The sequence below is a fragment of the Acanthaster planci genome, linkage group LG12, assembly GCF_054643075.1.
Source record: "Acanthaster planci isolate LZ-2023a linkage group LG12, COTS_SCS, whole genome shotgun sequence".
Taxonomy (NCBI): domain Eukaryota; kingdom Metazoa; phylum Echinodermata; class Asteroidea; order Valvatida; family Acanthasteridae; genus Acanthaster; species Acanthaster planci.
The window spans coordinates 8376896-8396827 of record NC_141788.1 but is presented as its reverse complement, the minus strand read 5'-3'; the positions used below and the strand labels follow the sequence as shown (position 1 = coordinate 8396827).

General features: G+C 43.1%; 3 protein-coding genes across 4 annotated transcripts in view; 1 reads left to right on the top strand and 2 right to left on the bottom strand.

Annotated features, from left to right (window-relative positions):
- The window catches only part of LOC110985157 (uncharacterized), a 43492-nt gene extending 43142 nt beyond the window's left edge, over nucleotides 1-350 (bottom strand). Inside the window, exon 1 of one of the 2 annotated variants that reach the window (XR_015427367.1) lies at nucleotides 2-350. The gene's annotated coding sequence lies outside the window, so the exon portion shown is untranslated. The remainder of the gene's footprint in view (nucleotide 1) is intronic. The other variant, XR_002598953.2, reaches the window with a different exon arrangement.
- Nucleotides 351-516: 166 nt separating this feature from the next.
- Nucleotides 517-8056, top strand: LOC110985202 (dnaJ homolog subfamily B member 5-like). The gene is made up of 3 exons (XM_022246048.2): nucleotides 517-779; nucleotides 2734-3613; nucleotides 4507-8056. The coding sequence occupies exons 2-3, from the start codon at nucleotides 2819-2821 to the stop codon at nucleotides 4732-4734; spliced, it is 1023 nt and encodes a 340-aa protein (XP_022101740.2). The 5' UTR covers nucleotides 517-779; nucleotides 2734-2818; the 3' UTR covers nucleotides 4735-8056.
- A 1464-nt stretch (nucleotides 8057-9520) lies between these two features.
- On the bottom strand, nucleotides 9521-19601 carry LOC110985205 (putative very-long-chain enoyl-CoA reductase art-1). Its single transcript, XM_022246051.2, has 11 exons — nucleotides 19479-19601; nucleotides 18821-18871; nucleotides 18604-18655; nucleotides 18073-18117; nucleotides 17612-17715; nucleotides 16816-16928; nucleotides 16236-16341; nucleotides 15610-15682; nucleotides 15046-15089; nucleotides 14200-14392; nucleotides 9521-13611 (listed from the first exon to the last, which is right to left on the bottom strand). The coding sequence occupies exons 1-11, from the start codon at nucleotides 19482-19484 to the stop codon at nucleotides 13484-13486; spliced, it is 915 nt and encodes a 304-aa protein (XP_022101743.1). The 5' UTR covers nucleotides 19485-19601; the 3' UTR covers nucleotides 9521-13483.
- Between the last annotated feature and the right edge of the window lie 331 nt (nucleotides 19602-19932).

Sequence of the window (19932 nt, the reverse complement as noted above, 5' to 3'; positions counted from 1 at the left end):
CCTACACTTTCCTGTTTTGGGGGCTGCTGAGTGCAGGAAACGGGAGGGCGGAGGGTCTGTCCCCCTCCTAAATGAAGTCTGTCCGACCATGGAGGAATGGCCCGACCCGGTCTACTTTCGTCTCCCCAGCGGCATTCTGAAACAAAGCATTGTTTGTTTTAGCCCCATATCATTGCCAACAGCACAAAAGATGACGCGCGACTCAAGCATGTACACCCCCTCCGGTCCCCTTTTAATATGACCCCATTTCAATAAATTTTCCATCGTGCATCGACACTGAAATTGATGCTGGGGAAGACATGACAGAGAGCAGTGACTGCTCTCAGAAACGACCTACAGGCGAGTCTATTTTGGAGGCATTCCAATGACGTCATCTCAAGTCCAGAAAGTTCCATTTCGCTGGTTCCGTTGGATGCCACATTGGTTAAACACACAAACGAGGGCCGTGTAGTACCACGGAAATTATTGTAAACACGTCCTGGCCTTTGGAACAGCGCCGACGTGCGTAGACAAAATCTAGGCGTCACCGGTCGTTTCTACCAGTCGCTACTAATATCTAGAATTTTCGATTTTGATTTATATAAATGTGAGCGGGAGCAAGAAAGGTAGTTCAGTGTTTAGTTTGTCACATTGTCAGTGTGCCTAAAATCTAGTGCTCTACGAACGGTATTTAAGCTGAAGATACTGTTTACCGTTCTCGCTAACTTGCTAACGTGAAATAGGCCTAGTTTGGAAGTTGGAATATTGTCACTGGACATAGTGTTGGACTTCAGAAATTGGTAAGACTGACAGATTTCATATTTTTTTTATCTTGCTTAAGATTCCTGCGCAGTTCGGTTTGCCAAGATCAAAGCATTCTCGAAGCTGTAACTGGCTGTGGTTTTTATTGGCTGTATCCCCCTGTGTAGAGAATTTTCATAGAAACCGAAAACGTTCCGCAATCAGACATAATCGACAACTCTTTAATTATTTTCTCAAAATATGTAAAATACTTTCTCTAACTTAGTTCTAACCTCTACGTTCCACCGCAACTGTACATTGTGTAAGTGGAACTAGGCCTATACATTGGCCCAGGGCCTACGTGGGGACATTTTCTACACATAAATTAGGCTCTAGGCCTACCAGATGATGTTTTCACATGCAATTGATAGTGATACATTTTAAATAATGCCAAATAATGGGAGGGGCTTAGTCCAAGCAAGTAACCATAAGCCTTATCGCAAATCCTGCATGGGTGATTTTGCAAATATTGCCCTTTTTCCTTCCCACAATGCCTTTCTACCATTTTCCAAGATCACCCATCCAGTATTTACGATGAGGCTTATGGAGGGATGGATAGACTATTTCTCCATGAAATGTGTGTAATCATAGAGTAAGGACATGATATAAACTATTGGTAGGACTCTACAATTTGCCTCTTTCAATGTCGAAAGAGGGGATTTGTAGAGTCCTAGTTTGGCCTACTCAGACAAGGAGTGACTTTACTCGTCATGCTTGTGTCACGTAGCATGTAATCCCCCAACCCCAAATCCTAATATTAAATTCCCATGCTGTCTTCTTTCACTCACTAGCACACTCCAAACGTGCCATTGAGATGGTCGGAATTTCAGAGCACCAGAATATTTGATTTAATTGAATATTCCATCCGCTGACACTAATTACTCATTCCAACACGACTCGTGCGATGGACAGCCAGTCATGACTCAAGCTTTTGAAGGAAATTAGATCTGTTTTGAGAAGAATCAGCATCCATCCATGCATCATGCATGCTTCCTCCTTGAACGAAGTTGTCAAGGATTATACTTTGCTGTAATTCAGGAAATCCGGATCCATAATTAAAATGGTTGAATTCATTGGTCATATCAATGCTGTCAGTTCATAGTGGAGTAGTGTCCTAATATTTACAGTATATTTGCACGCACATTTTGTGCGTATCGTAAGCGTTACTGGTTGGCAGGATCAGGGTGAGGTTAAGTGGTAGGATTAATTTTATGCATAATGCCATGATCCACGCAGTTATGGGGCTATATGCATGCATGTTACATGTACATATGGACATGTACTTTCAGTTTCACACATCACGACCAGTCTTTTCAGTCATTTACAAATAACTCTCCACTCTAAGCAGTGGGGTTTACAGCCACGAGGGGGGCATGTGGCCATGTGCCTCCAGCAGAGGCCCCTGCCCTGTCTGGTAATCCCTCCCCCTCCCCATTTGAAATGTATGCAACCTATGGACAAGCCCTAGTCCATCAGCTTTGGGTGCCCCTGGCCCTAAGTTAACTGTTTTCAAGCATGTGCCTTTGCACATGGACTGGTAGCATAATGTCTTTCTGACCCCTGAGTACATAAAATTCTTGAACAGTGAGTCAAGAAATGAGCCTTGATACACTGCCAGCACATGTACAAGTCGAGTATGCTGTGTGTTATTAGTGTGTAACCACATGTACACGTGCACATCAGTGAAGGTCATTAAACTTCCACATTCTTGACGTACATCTGCAACGAGGTTAAGACACAAAAAATTATTTTAAAAGGTCTGTGTATGTTTGTTCAACCTAATGGAAAAGGGTCTTATCAGAGTTTTCAGTTTCTGACTTTGTGCAGGGAAGCTTGAGATTAACTGGAAATTGGTGACCTGCTATACGTCATCCAGACAGGCGGACAGACCATGACTTCCAGAATTGTTAACGTTCAGACCTCCTTTGCCTTTTGTACATGTACATATACCAGGTTGTTTGTGAACCTCGTGAGTGAGTCTGTCAAACTTGAAGCCAAAGTCATCTGAGGGACACCCTTTGCCCTCGTCCAACTAACAATGGGTAAAGACTACTACAAGACTTTGGGCATCGACCGCAATGCCACTGAGGACCAAATCAAGAAGGCCTACCGGAAGATGGCCCTCAAGTACCACCCGGATAAAAACAAGAGCAAGGGTGCCGAGGACAAGTTCAAGGAGATCTCAGAGGCCTACGAGGTCTTGAGCGACAAGGAGAAGCGCAGCATCTTTGACAAGTACGGCGAGGAGGGGCTGAAGGGGGGTGGAGGCCCCGCCCCTGGTTCAGGCACCTTCAAGTCCTGGACCTACCACGGCGACCCCAATGCCACCTTCCAGAGCTTCTTCGGGGGCCAGGACCCCTTCAAGATCTTCATGAACTTTGGTGGGCAAGGGGGTAGTGGCCACCACCGCACCGTCTTCTCGACGGGCGGTGACCCCATGGAGATCGACGATGACTTCGGCTTCCCGGGCTTCGGCATGTCAGGTATGACCGGCATGCCGCAGAGGGGGGCCAAGCGCCAGGACCCATCCGTCCATCATGATCTCAGAGTGTCACTGGAGGACATTAACACTGGCTGCGTCAAGAAGATGAAGATCTCCCGGCAGGTGCTGAACCCGGATGGCCGCAGCACCAAACTGGAAGAGAAAGTACTGGAGATCAACGTCAAGCCTGGCTGGAAAGCGGGAACCAAAATCACATTTCCCAAAGAGGGAGACCAGTACCCAGACCGGATCCCCGCAGACATTGTGTTCACATTAAAGGACAAACCCCATCAGTATTTCAAGCGGGACGGCAGTAACTTACACTACAAAGCAAAGATATCACTCAAAGAGGTAAGTTCCAGGACGCCTTCATGCTTAGTAGGTACTAAACTTTCCAAAAGTTTCCAAAATACACCACTTGGGCGGAAACAGAGGGCACATATTCTTTGCACCGAAACTGCCAAGGGCCATCGAGCCTCATGCAGTGTAACAGTGTCCGGGCTGCACTTTATCAACCCTGCAAAAATGCACGAAGACTTGATTTTGATGGATCCAGAAGGATAACGGATGATGTTTGGAACGACCTTCCCAGCATTTGTATGGTCCCTTGCCTACATAGTCTGTTGCCTCAAGCAACACACATCACTCCTGTTAATCATTATGCTGCGTCTCCAATTATCTGTGTAAAAGTGCTACATCATCATATTCAATCAAGATAAAGGTTGGAGCATCATTGGGTCTTCATTCAGTTTATAAAGGCTTAAGCTGGGGACAAATACTCATTTTCCATTTGAGATATGAGATGAGGCTTGTCCACACATGTTAACATTCGGATTGCTTATTTACCCCAAACCCCCTAGGGTGTATGTAAAATCATATTGAAATCGGAGGATTTGGGACTGTTAGGGGTAGGCTATTATTCAGCGATAGAATTGATCTGACATAACTGTAAGACATAAATGTGCACATAGTTTTTAATAGAAGATATTTTGGAGGAATTATAAAGAGTTAGCAAACTCATATTATGAAAGAAAAATTAGAGGTATTCTCTAAGTAACTGAACCTTCTTAAGTTAAAAAAAAAGAATTCTAAGAGAGTTCAAAATTAAGAGTCTTGATCAATTTCCAAAATGTACTTAAACAAATCTAACTTAACACAGTTTGATACTTACGTGTACCTCTTGAACAACATTTCATTTCATCAGCGACTCTCTGGTGTTAAATTTCTATTTCCGTTTCTTGCAGGCCCTGACCGGAACCACTTTGCGGGTGCCCTCCATCAAAGGCGGCACGATATCTTTGCCCTGCAGGGAAATCATCAAGCCCAGCTCCGTCAAGCGAGTGAGCGGGGAGGGTCTGCCCTACCCCAAGCAGCCCTCCAAGAGAGGTGACATGCACGTCAGCTTCGATGTTGCCTTCCCCGAGTACCTCAATAGTTCTACCAAAGAGGTTCTAGCCGACTGCCTACCCTGAGAAAGGCAGACAGACGCATTGAAGCTGTACAAAAGAAGGGCTGTGCCAGCTCTGTGTTCATTTAATTGAGGGAAGACTTATTTAATTACCAACGTTTACTTTGCCAGTCAGCAGACAAACCGCAAATATGCTCAATTTTATGCGAGACTTTTGTGTATTATCATACCACATTCGCATGGTGCTGTTCTTAGTCGTTAGGAAATCCCTTGGAAAATTTCAGGCGGGAATTTAAAGACAAAACTGCCACATTGACCGAGGAGGAGTTTATTCTTATTTTGTTCACAATGGACTTCAAAAGCAGATTAACTTATTGCCAGTGTCATAGCATCCCCGGAGCCGCGTGTGAACACACTCAAGATAACATGAAGATGTTTTTTTCAATATTTGTGGTATTAGCAAAGCACCTAAGTACATTGGTAGTCCATGCCAGACTTCAGCCTTGAAGACTGTCAACATGCACAACTGTTTTGTTTCCTTTCAGTTTTGTATCATCATATTGTACATAAATTTTGTAATGGTCGGAGCACATTTCAAGAGATTTTATTTTTCGTGGCTGGGCATCAGAATCACCCTTCCTGAAGGCTTCTGTCTGAAGTTTGGGCCTTGAAAAAACACCACTCTTGCTTGTTGTATGATCTGCATTGTAGACACAGTAGATTACTTTTTGTCTTTGAACGACTTACATGTAGTTTGTTGTTTTGGGTTTTTTGAGAGTTGTCTCAAAAGGTACTCTCAAAGGGGAAAAAAATCAGTTGTTCGACAATGCAGGCAAACAGGAAGACAAAGTGTTGTTTTTTTTTTTAATTTTGGTCCTCAAGGAAGAAGACTAGTTTTGCAATATATTTATTGAGCGTATTCATGCATATTTTATCAGGCAAGTTGTCTGACATTTCACACTGTGGCAATTTAAAAAAAAAAAGGGCTGGGAAATTGTTTGTTCCAGTTCTATCCTTATTTGTCTGTCAAGATTTCAGCCGAGATTCATTATGTCAGAATTACAGTGTTCTTCATGCTTCAGGGGGTTTTCCAAAGGTTTATACGTCACTTGAATTGAAATGTTGTCTTTCGTGTGGTGTTATATGTGAGAAATGATTTGTTTTAAAGGTTTTACTGTTTTTCATAAAAATTAAGCCTAGTGCACAGCCAGATATGTTTGAATGACCCTGAACAAAGCACATCTGCTACATCATAGAATGTATATGTTCGTGTTGCTGTTTTCTTTAAATTCTTACGTGATTGTATTGAGTACTCTTAAAGTCACCTGATGTAATTCTGTGAGGAAAAGAGAGACTATGGTTGCCAGACTAGAACTTGTGTTTTCCCTCATAAAAGAACTGAGTTTTAGTTTCTAGCATTTCTTTCTCGAAATCAAACAATTTGCTCGGGGAGGACAGTTAAACGGGCGTGTTCGTGATGGATGTACACGCGCACAGTATGTATTCATGATTTTGAGTTGCCCCTGGGTGCCTGGCATTCACCACACGATCGTTCTGCTGTCGTATACAGACATGTAGAAGCACTTGTGTCACTGTCAGCAATGAGGAAAAAGTGCAAGCACAGAATAAGAATGATTTCGTCTGGAAAATTTGGCTGTGCCTCCGTAGCAGGTCAAGGTAAACCTATTACTATGTGCAGGCATCAACACTGTGTTTTTTTTTTGGGGGGGGAGTACCCATTGGTGTCTGCGGTCTCCCAATAATGGTATGCCAGTGCTTGTGTGTCGAGTCTTTTATGGTAGTACTGAAGAAAACTTGAGGAATGTCAGCTATCGTTTTAGTATAATTTATAAAATCTGAAATCTGTATTAGATGATTGATAGAAAGACCTTTGTATTGAGATGAATGGGGTCCCACGAGCACATTGCCAAGGAAGTTTGTATCATAATGTGTACATTTGTTCATAGAGAGATTTATGGAATTAAAGTTTGCCCTTTTGGTGTAGCAATATTAAAAGGACAGTTTAGGGTATTAATTTAAAATTACACGTATGCATTGAAGGAGCTGCTTTGTCGTCAGTACCTTTTGTAAACTACATGTCGCTCGTGGTTGTGAATTGATGAATGAAAGCTCTGTTGAACTTACTTTCATACCAAAAACACCAAGCAAACCTGAAAGATTCTGAAGCGAGTTTTTGGTGGTATACTGTTCGCCTGCGTGATGTTACATTACATAAAGTAAATTGATTGTTAGGACAGATTTCCTGTTTGGCTGCTCTACGGCTTTTAGGAATTCAAAAATAGTGTTAAAAGGGTCGACAGTGAGAAGAATATTTGGAGTGTTGGTGAGTCATGGTTGTACCATTCTGTGCAGTGGTGGACGTGATTGGTGGCCGACGCCAAGATACTGTAATCCACGTGAGGATTTGTTGGTGTGTCAAGGAAATTGTGTCCGGAAAGGACTTACGGAGGCTGGGCAGGCAGAAATTAATGAATACGTACTTTAGCAACGCTGTAGAAACCATGGTGAAAATGGGTCCTTGGCCGTCGATGAACCTGATGTGTGCAGAAATGCACGCATACAGCCAGGCGTTCATCGGATGTCGTCACCCTTGTACGTTTACGCCAGACCTTCAGTGAAGGGGAGGAAAAACTTCGCGGTTTTCCCATTTTTTTGTATGAACACGGCAGCACATTCATGGGACATAATTGTGAGAGATATTAACTTGTCACTGGATGGAAATCCCCGAAGGGGAAATACACTATATCATGGAGAAGTTCAACCGTTTTCAATTTCTCGATCCGTCTGCGCATTTGTACTTTCTTGAATAGAGGGTTTGCATGACTGCCATCTTGCAGGCCAGTGCTTTTGTTCCACAGGGTGTGCACAAAGGTAGTTTCGCTGTGGAACAAGAGTACTACCCTGCAAGACGGCTACCACGCAAAGCCTGTGCAGATGGAAAGGTCAACTCATCATGAAGACTGGACCACTTTTTAAATTAGAATTCCTTTTTACTAGCGAGGCTTATTGTCATGGTTAAAAAAAATCCAGGGATGTCGGTGCGTAAACGTCTGCAATACATGCACGGTTGAAACGAGTTCATTTTTCCTGGCGTGCCACTTGTTTTTAATCTATTTCACGCGACGTCACACTCGACTAATATTGTGTGTCATAACTTAACAGTCACGAAATGCATTTATGATTTAACATGCAGTGGCGAAATAAAGGCATTGTGATCTACGAAATGTAGTTTTTCTAATTTAGTAGAACTGTAACAGTATAATTAAAAATAAACGCAGCGTGCGTAATTTATATTCATTTCATGTATCTTGTGAACCCCACAGGAGTGTTGAAATTTATTAAAACATTTTGTAACAAAACCTGAAGTTTATTTTCTCGTATGGCGTATTAGTGTGATTTGTTCCAACCAGGGGAATCCTGCATATGCGAGTGCATATGCGAGTTTGCTTGACGACTTGCACGTCTTCACTGAATTAGCGTGAATTTGTTTGTCGAAAATTGTCCTGAGGGGTGTTGGGGTATATACCCCCTCCCTTTTTGAGGTGGGGGGATATTGAGTCACCCCCCACCATACTTTCTTGCTGGGAGCAAAAAAATACATATGCAGCAAGGTATGAGACGGAGGTTTGTGTTGGTCATTGTCTCGCAGGAATCTGGGGAATTCCTTTCAGACATCTTGGGGGGGATGTGTTAAGTAACAATAGTCTGGAATGTGTATAGGGATTGGACAATTTCTTGCTGGGTATAAAAAAATAAAGTGGATTTTAAAGAATTTTTCAGACTTTCAACGACTAGAATGCATTCATTATCACTCAAGAGGCAAAACAATTTTAAAAGTCATAAATATGCCATCTTCAATATTTTCAAATTTTCTTGGCCGGGCAAGTGAACCCCCCCACCTTTGCCCATCCCCCACCCCCACCCCAATTTCCATCACAAATTTACACCACTGTGTATGGGCCAGGTGGGTCCAAGCCCACAATAGTCATGATAAAGATCAGTGATGAAATAATGTTTAACATGCTTTGAACTATTTTACACATTAACAAGGTACACCGAAATTACCATTCCTCGGAGGCAGATTTCCGTTGACTCGTCCCCCAGCGGAAATCCAATTAATTCATAAATATTTACAATCGAATCAAGTCATGATTTTGCTGATTTGGTTGAAGAAAAGCAAGTTTTTAGGAATTTTTCAAAAACTAATTTCCCTTTTGTGTTTTTTTTCGGATCATTGCGAAATGTTGAATTTTTAAAAAAACTTTCCCGACCTTTTTAAAAACTGATATCAATAAGTTATAGATTTTTTTTTTTAGTGAGGGGAACCTGGGGGGCGGGGCCACTGGGAATTTGTAGGGCACTGCCCCCCTCCCCGTGGCTACGCCACTGCACCCCACTGGAATCGAAGCCAGACTCCGAGTGACAGAAGTCCCGAGCCTCACCTCGTAGCAATCGGTAACCCTGAAGTTGGATTTTGACTGCACGACATAAAGCCGATTTGTACTTGGTAATGAATTTAACATTCGGAATTGGAGCCCCGATCTCCGATTTACAATTTCCATCTTGTACATTTAATTTTTGAGAAAAAAGAACATTCGGAAGGGGATTGCGCTGAAAGACCTGAATTCAGTGGAATTGGGTTGACACTGTCATCTTTGCCGATATATCAGCGACTCTGAAGGTAATTTGGGCTTAGTAACTGAGCTTGGCTCGATAAACCGTTGGGCTCGATTCCTCAACTTCGTAAATTCACGGAAAAGGGGTGGCGTTTCGTACACTACCATGGAGCTCCATGGTCCTTATAAAGCAACACAACGCAACACAACCACTTAAGCTAATGAAATTTATTGCAATCCACCGTAAAAATCCATTGGAAAAAAGCAAACGTTTTGGTCAAACAATTCCAGCATGAGTCAAACGCACATGAAAAAGGCCCCAAGCCAAGTTTTCCAGTTAACTCTTTCTATTCCGCACGTTTTAACTACTTCCGGATTCAGTTAGCAGCTGTTGCTGAAATTAAAAATCGTGTCTAAAATACCGGATTTCCTCTTCTATTTTTCATTTAGGAACTATAAACTTAACGTAGGTGGGAAGTCATTAATTATAACACGGGTTTACAGTGACTTCGCCCCATCTCCACATCCCCAATTTCCATTTTGCCCCGTCCGAACTCGAGTGTGTTATAAGCCCCTTCAAAAAATGGTAGAGAGAGGACAGTTCCAATTGAAACGACATCATGATAGAGTTACACATGTATACAGAAAAACTCTACGGCATTCACTTAATGCCGATGGTGGAGACATGCTCGCTTCAAGCAAAACAACCTAACACACACAGTCACATAGAAAAGATACTGAATTCTGTGAATTCACTCTCAGAAATCTTGCTAAATCGATTTTTTTCGATGCGTGAGGTCACGTACATGTAGGTCGCCGCGGCATGAATAGACTGGCTGCCACACTCCATCACGCATCCTCTTGCATGGGTGCAGCGCGGCGGGAACCAGCGCTTTGCGCACGTGTTTTTTACCACAGCGACCGCACAGCGCAACACGAAGAGGACTCATGAAATTAGCAGAAGTCAGGCTTTTCAAATGTTGCAAATGTAACTGGAAAAACATGCAAGGTCTCGCCAAATATTAGGGTTGTTGGGAAATCGAAAGCATGTTTTGGCATTTGAAAGTTGGATTCTCCCACCGTTATTTGGTTGCTCCTCAAACCATAGAGTAAGGATGCTGAAACGTCGATGTTTCCATTTGTTCCATCTGGGCAGATGCCTCTCTGACTACTAAAGAACAGAATGAACGATAATTGGTGGAGCGAAGTGAAAATGGGGAGAAGTGGCGACGGAGCGAAGTGATTAGGGGCGAGGTGACCCACATCCATAACACGGACCTCCTTTTTTATAGCTCCACTACAAACTTTTGGGAAGATGGGGGCTTTTCTGATGATAATTCGCAAGATATGGATCAATTACTTGAAGTAGACTTTATCATAAATTAGACCTGCTTGATAAAATATAAATACATGTAAATCTGTTTTCGAACACACTTTACCGAGATTAGTTAATGCCATAACTCTTTGAAATACATGTAGATTTCTATGGATCATTTGGTATCTATGAAATGCAGCTCTTTCACTAAATGGTGTACATTATGTGCACAATATAGCCTTGGAATTTTAACAATATCCAATGGTGTGCCATATGAATTGGATTTAACTAGACCAAATACTTGCAGTCAGAGTGAGTAATTTCATAAGGAAAATACAAAGGAAGGACACATCTAGAAATGCTCCGTCAGACAGCTGGAGGTTAACTTAGAGGGTAGGCTCTGGAAACTGAAATCATCCATATTTCTTTGCAACATTTTGGGGAAAAAAGCCACAAATTTTCTTCAAGTTTTCCCCCAGTGGTACTGGGGGCCAGGATACCACGGTATTCCAGGATAAGTGGAATAACTGGAGTATATTTGCAGGGGGTGCGGGCACTTGTGGCCCCTCATTTTCTGGAGGGGACACTCAATGGGTTAAATCACAGTTAAAATGCTGATCAAGGTGGACGATCACCAGACTTTTCCCTTCTCTAATTTCTGAGGAGGTGGTGGGTGGCACATGGGGGCACAGGCCCTGAGTGGGGGTAGAATGTACCCCATCCCCCCATCCCCCTTCAGTTACCCCACTTTCCAGGATCGTGAGGCCCTATTTACAGGGGTGGGTTCTGGGCAAACACACAATGTAGCTACTGCAGTGGAAATTCTTCACGTGACAGATACAATGTGATGACGGTGCAAGTTGCAACAAACGTTAACTTGCCACATATTGCCAGAGTCCTCTGCAAGTCCTGGCTTGCCTGCCTACAGACGATTTTCTTATTCCCATGCGTTTTGTGCGAGTGACTGAAATTTGTGGAAGCTTCACCCTTGGGTAGTGACAGGGTTTGCCTCAAAATACCCATCTGCACCATCTGCGTTTAAAGAGGGAGGTATTGTCATGAAGTATTACAGTGTGGCATCTTACAACTTGGTATTTTCATAGCTGCACGATATTTTGTAAACACTTTGTGAATTTCGCTGTTGTCAAGTGTCCTGAAAGCCATCTACAATTTGCCAACCTAAAAAAAACTAGAATTGTGACGCAGAATGAAACACTTAAGCTACGTAATGAAAGCACTTTCTTGATATTTTTCTCCTGAACAGTAACCGGCGTGATGTTTCTGCCATTTCTTTGGGATTAAAGGGGTACAGAGATCTTGTGTTTTATTGGCCTACAGCATGGTCGACAAGGAGAAAAAGTAAGTATGTGTCATCATTTTCAGCCACCTTCTTGGCTCATCAACCTGAACACGTGTCCAGCAAAGCCCAGGGCTTTGACAGTTGTTGGCCCAGGTGCTTTCTGGCAACCCCTAGAGGGATCTCGGGAGGGTGGAGGGGCTTTATTTCACTGGCTAAGGGCCAATTCAGAGGCACTGCCGAGCGTGCATGTTCCCCCCCCCCAAAAAAAATACTCCCTGAAGTTTTGGGTGTGGACAAAAAAAGGCCATCAGCCAAAATGTCATTTTTTTGTTCTTTAAATATTTTGATTGCTGAGTGCTGAATCAGAGTTCTACCCTGTGTTTTTTTTACTCACATGACACTTCAATTCAAACCTCCTATGCAAAACCACACAGTCTGGAACTGTCTTTTTTATCAACTGGTGCAGATATGTCTATGTAATTTGGCAGGGGGAAATGGACAAAACTGTGCACTGTCTGTGACTGTCCAAACATTGAAACCGCTGTCTCTTAACGAGTACCACAATACAAGATCCCTGTACGGTTAACCAAGTTAACGCTGTAACCCCAATTTTAGACGAACAGCAGGCCAAGATGTAGCTGTCACCTAGTCCCACCAAAAATTACCGCATGCACTTATCACAAACGTTTGCACTGTTTAATGAGCAGTGTTGTATTTGAGTCCACTACAAGTCCTTTCACAAGTTGAGTCACGAGTCCCTTCACAAGGCAAGTCATGAGTAACAGGGTGAGTGATGACAAAAGAATGCTTTCATCATAGCTCATTTGAATGGCTTGTGACTAAATGTCATTGACGGACTTACAGGGACTTGCAGGGACTCGTGACAGACTCAAATACAACACTATATATGAGATGCATGTCACAAGCACAAAGTATGGAGAAAAAAAGAATGCGGATGAAGATGTGCAAAAACAGGTGAACTTCACAAATGGTTTCTTGCACACATCCACTACATGGAAGCCAAACATCGTGAAAATTGTAGTCCCTTGAAAAGACAATGTGACCTTTGTGTGATTCAATCAAAATAGCAAGTAATTTCAAACGTTTAGTTGGGACAAATTTCTAATTATGCTTGGTTCGAGACAAGCCAGCTAGGCTGCAGTAGGACACTGTTAGAATCAATTTGTGATGATGGTTCGGTTTTTCACTGATATTTCCCCAACAATTCCAATAAACAATCAAAAAACAGTTTTGATACAATAAATTTCAATTATCACGTACTTTCAGTTAAAATGGCCTCACACCAAATCATAAATTCATGTGTGTAAACATCACAGCATTCACATGTGAAACAGGCACCTTGCAAATCACAAACGTAACGTACCAACGATTTTTTTTTTCAAAAATGGTCACATTACAAACGAGTACATACTAGCAAGTTACGATTGTAAAATTTGCATTACACAGACACACACCAAAAAACACCAAATTACTCCAAACCGATGCCGAGTTCGGAGACGTTTTGATTTTCCCCTCCCTGGAATACACGTCGGGGGGAGAGTTAGAGGAGAAATGGAAGGATCGACTTGCGCTGTCGCGGGTAGTTGGAAAACTCCTTCTTGTAGTTACGGTGTTTGCCAAGGGCCCAGATGGCCATTTGGCCAAAGCCGGCCACGGCGAAGAGAACAGCTGGGGGGAGGATAAATCACACAAGAATTCAATTTCAAATTTTTTTTTCTTGGCGAGGGTGTCAACCATTTTGTGGTTTGATGCCACTACAGGTCAGGTCATGGTTGGGTCAGACTGGCTTCAAAGCATTGACCGCCGCTAGGACGCCCCCATGGCCAAGTTCTGCACTAATGATGCCACACTTTATGAGTTGCTGAAAGGACTGTGGACCCCCACCGGCTCCGTAGGAAAGGACGCAAGAAAACAAAGTGGGCCTGTTACTTCATAAGTAATCACAAATATCCAAGCCTCGATGTGAGCCTTGAGCTTTTCACGCCTTATCTGTAAAGGCACCTTTCCATATGTACCTTTTTTTAGCGCGTTGCAAACACGATGCTTGTACTCTCACAGAAACAGAAATCAACTCCCTTAACATAACACACGTGTGCGTTGCGTTAGGCCCTCAAAATCACCGCGGTAGCGATTGCCGTAAGTGCTGACAGGCCTATTGGAAAGGTGCCTTAACACTGACATTCCTTTGTCACCACTCGCCTAGATGCGACTGAGTACTCGACTTTGACGATGGGTTCTGGGAAAGGGTTCTCTCACCTGGAAGGCACTGGGTCATGACGCTGAAGGCGATCCAGGCCCCTGTCTCGTAGGTGTAGTTGGGGCAGCTGACCATGCTGAAGAGGAACGTCATGGGGTTGGAGGTAGGCTTAGGGATGCGGCGCTCCTTGGTGCCAGGTGGACGCAGGTTGCGCAGGGCCACGTGGATGCTGAGGTTACCCAGCTCACAGACCTGAGGGCATGATCAAAGTTTGCGACACAGAATTTGAGGTCAGCAACACTGAGCGAATCCCTTGTGAGTTCAAGTTAAATATGAGAGCAACTTGATGGTTGGAATGCTTAAGAACACTCAAACAAACACGGCCCGTTCCTGTTGGAAACATTTGCTGCTCCTACTGAAAACAACTTGGGAATGTCACTCGTTCCTGAATGGAAAAAAATGATGTATGTGCCTGTACACAAAACTTGGGTGTTTCCATAAGGAATGCACCTGCAGAACAGTGAACTTCCACATGGGATATACAGCGCTCCTGCACAGAGCATTCAGTGGTAACAGAAACATTTCTTTCTCAAGATGCCTCCTAATATCTAGTGACCTGGCAACCTTACAAACTTAAGCATTTAAATTTGAGTTTCCTTCGGGCTTACTGCACCGATGTTATGCCATGTTGTCTGTGGCAAGCATTTTTAGTGAGCTGACTTATCAAACAGGTGCTTTTCAAGTGCAATTCACATTGCCCAGAGTTACAGCGACAGCGTTGGTAGTTAACAGTAAAACTGACAATACGAGGATCCATCAACTCAAGTACAAAGATCATATGACTGAACATTCCTTCCAAATGGTCACTCAACTCAACAAAGGCTTGAAAGTTTGATATTTCTTACCAGGAAGGCAGCAAGCCCACTGTAGATCTGAAGGTCCCCTCCGGCTGCAGAGACACCAGAAGAATGATGCGTTAATGGAAATGCACCATCAATCTAATGCTGTAACAAGGACTTCAATTTGGGATTTCAAGAAATCTACCATTTAAACTACTGTGACCTTGACCCTTCCACCCCAAACGTGGTAGGCTTCTGAGGACAATTAACAGAAATCCACAAACCGTAGTTGAAGCCTTTCGGCCCCCTTCAATTTTGTCGGTGAGGCATTATAAAATCAATAGGAATGATACCATTTCTCCTTCTAATACCAAAACGGTGACTAACAGTTTCAATGTAGCAGTTGGAGAGGCACATTTCCAAACCAGGTGTCCCTCCACGAGGGCAGTGCAGATCAGATGGATGAATAAAACCACTCCACGAGGGCAGTGCAGATCAGATGGATGAATAAAACCACTCCACGAGGGCAGTGCAGATCAGATGGATGAATAAAACCATTTTCATACTTTGTTTACAGCACGTGGTTTCTTCTCATAACCTGTGGAGATTATGTACATTTGAGAGGCTCACCTGGTGGAGTATACAACGGATGGTTGATAAAGTACGAGACAAAAGCCGCAAATCCCCAGTAGTAGGAGCTATTCTACAATGAGAAAACAAACCAAAATTGATGAGAGGAAAGAAGAAAACTGGTGCTGATTGGTTCCTCACTTCACCGGTGCTTTTTCTATTACGCTTGTGGAAAGGTTCAGAGAGAGAGTGAAATTCGGCGTGAATCTTGAACACAAGAAGTGTTTGGGCCTCCTGCTATGTTAGACTGCCCCTGATCAAGGTGACATGAGCTGTCTTGTGCAGAATTTTATCCACTTTTGTTTGGCAAAATGAGGTCGATGGTTGGAAAATGTCTAATCACGACTTTACCCTTTGCATTTATCACATAAGTCAAGATGTAAAAAGGCTGGATCAAACTTTATAAAAAGTTTCGAGTAAAACACCTTTGTTGGGTAAGGACTGACGCAACTATAAAACTAGTCATCATGCTTTTGCCTTCGTTAAAGGTTTGTCAAAGCCTGTATACAGCTGATTTCTCAGGGATCTTTTTACAAAACCAAACAGTGCTCCCTTTCAATCTCAGCATCAAAATCTCGAGCACCACTTCAAAGTAGGGAACTCCAAAGTCCAGGTTGGTAGCGAACCTTGAAGATGTTGAAGATCGGCATGGTGGCATGGGAGAAGCGATGGACGAAGATGGTCTCGAGTAGTCTCTTGGCAAAGTGGAAGGTCCAGCAGGCCGCAGCAATTCTGTTCACACAAACAACAACGTGCTCATCACTTGTAAACATAAACACTAATGACGTGTGTCTGGGCTGTGTCCATAGGCAAGGCACTTTACTGCAATTGCGTCTCCCATTGAGGAGTACTAGCAAAGTGAAATGTTCTGTAGGATGAGCCATTTACAACAGACAATGTCCACAGAGTTGTAATGGACTACTTTATATATGCTGACCGAGCAGGGGTAATAATGATTTACTGACAGCTGTCAGTATCCACTGTGAGCAGGAACATGAAAGGGTGTGTTTTTATATGGAATCCATGGTCCTCTGGGGGCACTCACCATGTGAGTGCGCAAGTTTTATGCGTGCTTGGCTCAAGGCACGCTGAGTATGCACTACCAATTTACGCCGGAATGTACAGTCTTCGCGTCTGCGCCAAACTGGGGGTGTAATGGTCGATGATATCCTGAGACAGTTTGACTACATATGAACTGGTACTTACTGCACCACGGGGTGCCTTGGCGCGCTTGCAGCTTCGGCCCCATAAATGATCGCTGGGCGGCTGTAGAAAAGCAGGTAGGCAACCAATGGACCGGTGTATTCAGTCATAAACACCTGCAAGGAAAAACATGTTGTCAGCAGGATTCGGTTTTTCAGACAGAAACGCTAATATATCGGTTAAAAGAGCTTTGGGGAAACTTTGCAGGCTTTTTGAAACATCCAGAGTGAATCTTGAGAGGTATAGATGAGTGACAGGTAACTATGAAAGAGTAGCTGCCATCATGAACTACCTTGAGAGAGGCAAGGTACCTCTTCAGATCTCTGACACACAATGTCAGAGATTGTTTATAAAAGTTGGCAGAAGAAACATCTACACTTACTAAGTCTGCAAAGTTTCAGCCCGTGTCAGACTCAAAGCAGTTTGTAACTACAGTCAGAACTTACACCTGTGTTTGTTTTTTCAACACTTGTTCATATATTCAGCTGATGAGAGGTTTAAACTTATTTCACACATAATCTTTAAAAAATTGGAAGATTGGAAGGCATAAATTTCACAGAAAATGATGGCAAAACATACATTAGGCATCACCCTACAAACTCTAAGATCACTTTGTACAAAAAATATGGATGGCAGTGATTGGACAGGAAATGCCAGTTCACAGAGTTCCCCCACCCTTCAATTGTTATGGGCCAAGAGCTTCTCAAATCCTCTTGAAAGATTTTGAAGGATCTGAGAGGGTTGGGAACAGTTCGGTGACATCCGAAATTCCAAAGCAGCTTGAGTTTGCTCCACTTACAGTGGTCCAGCTCACTTGCGGTCCCAGGTCCTTGAAGTAGAGCTTACCGCTGCTTCCGAGGTCCAACGACTCCAAGGTACAGTCATCCTTGAGGGATTTCCCCTCTGCAAAAGCCAAAGACACAGGTATCACCCTGACCTTCCAAGGCCACGGAATTTCATGAAATCCCAACTCTCCTTTGCCTTTTGCTCGAGTTTTGTGGATAAAGTGTTTTCCACGACCCACTCAAGATTAAGATCGCAATGTGGAGATCTCTGATGAACTGCTTTGTGGAAAAATTCTCCCCCCTGACATTATAATGGTTTTGCTTTATGGTCGCAAGTTACTTTGAATATTAAAAAATGGGTAAAGGTTCTATTGGCCAAATATCAATATGACAATAGTGTCACTCTGCTGACCATAAAATTCCACGTGACAATCAATTAGTATGACAAGTTGTAACAAACTGTAGATATACTCACTTGCAGTCGTGCGGAGGGACTGCCTCTCAGGATAAAGATTTCTCTCTGAAATAAGAAACGGCAAGGTTGACTCAAGTCTTACATCTGATGCCTTCTGCACTGTACATTAACAGTGTGCGCTGCCTCTCAACTTTTGTATAACAACTTATAGTCTTATTTGTTTGAAATATTACAAATCTGTCAAGTGATGATGGTATAAAAAATTGCTGTTCCAATGATGACGATTTGAATTCTGTGGTGTCTGTGACAAGCTTTAAAAAAGTGCTCCTTTAATTGTGCGTCTCAAATAGCTTCAAAACTATTATCAAGATAAGTTTTCATGCAACAGTTTGAAATGAGCGCAATGTGTCACCTACACAGGGACCCATTTACACTCCCAGGCAAGAAAAGTAATTGTGGTAAAGTATCTTTCCCAAGGACACGAACACCACGATCACCATTGGGGTTCGAGCCTGCGTATTGCTGCGTCAGTCAGACTTCGAAACCTTTAAACCATGGCACTCTAAGCGTCAGACATGTACATGTACTTACTTTTGAGGTGGACTTGGGTTTTGACATCAGCAATGGTTGTGGCCTTACCAAGCTAAAATTGAACAATCCAACCACTATAAAGTCAGTGGATACCATACAAGCATTATTAAGATTACAGACAAAATGATTAACTTTCTCCAAATAAAAAGACTGGTAACTTGCAACTGCACGTGTTAATTTCACCTTCCAATAGGTCAAGGTACTGGTAGCTACTCACTTCTGTAAGTGTAAGAAGTTCCTTACTGCTCCTCGAATCCAATATTTTGATCTGCCACAGATGGAAAATTTTAAAACATTTCAATGTATTAAGTTCTACAGAGCTTGAAACAGGTCCGAGTGCACGTGAGCAAGCAGTTGCAGTGTGAACAATGTCTGTGGAGCACATGGCTCGCGGTGATCAACGGCTGTTGGTTGTCATTTATGCCATTTGGGTGTAAATAATGAGGAACCCTATGATTGGTCACTGTGACCCCCCACGTGCCACAGCCAACTGCAATTTCAACCGGTCACTCCACCCGTGGTAGTAAGAGTTACACACACATATATACAGAGAGTGGCAGCAGCCAATTCCCATGTCTTGTGTATCGACCGCCTTCATAGTCAACCATTTGGTCACGGCTTGTCTTCACAAGTACACACTGTCCCTCCGTAACGCAGTACGGTCAGGGAGTCGGTTGTCCACCTGGGCTAATGTAGCCTGTACTGTAGCTGGTCAAGGTTCGCACGCGTCAAGCGAACTCGTACCTCGTTAGTTTGCAGTGACATTTGGCCTACTGAGTAGGCAAGGCCTACCTTAACCAAAAGTGGCAATCAAATACAAGATTTTCCAATTTCTGAAATATGTAATAGAGTAATATTGCTGCAGGTCTACTTACATCCATATCCGAGGTGATTTCTGTCTTCTGAATACAACACGAAAATTACCACTGCACCCTGCCTTCCACCGAAGAATCACGCCATGCGTTGAATGTTGAATGGCGCCCTCAATCATATTCAAGCAAATTTACGAACGTGAAGATGATACGTAGGAAGCGAATCACTAATTTTCCCAGGGGTGTTATGCTATGACTGTAGGCCTGTCCACGAGGGAAGGAAAAGGATACATTGGACAATTTGAGTTTGTGCAGTGGTCGGGTTGATCATAAATTCGTAATCCCAAATTAACTCTGTTCGACAAGGCCCAACACCTCGCATCTATGTCCAAAAGTTTACATGAAGGATTTGGAGAAGTTTCGATTTCGAAGCAATTTCAAAACCCCACATATAGGCCCTACTCTCTCCTCGACTTGCGAGGTGATTTATTTTTCTTCTGTAACTTAAAAAAATACA

Coding starts and splice junctions, on each gene's coding strand:
- LOC110985205 (XM_022246051.2), bottom strand. Junction 18,118..18,603: donor AACCCAAGTCCACCTCAAAA/GTAAGTACATGT, acceptor TTCTTATTTCAG/AGAGAAATCTTTATCCTGAG. Junction 16,342..16,815: donor CCAAGGCACCCCGTGGTGCA/GTAAGTACCAGT, acceptor TTGTGTGAACAG/AATTGCTGCGGCCTGCTGGA.
- LOC110985202 (XM_022246048.2), top strand. CDS start 2,819: ATGGGTAAAGACTACTACAAGACTTTGGGCATCGACCGCAATGCCACT. Junction 3,614..4,506: donor CAAAGATATCACTCAAAGAG/GTAAGTTCCAGG, acceptor CGTTTCTTGCAG/GCCCTGACCGGAACCACTTT.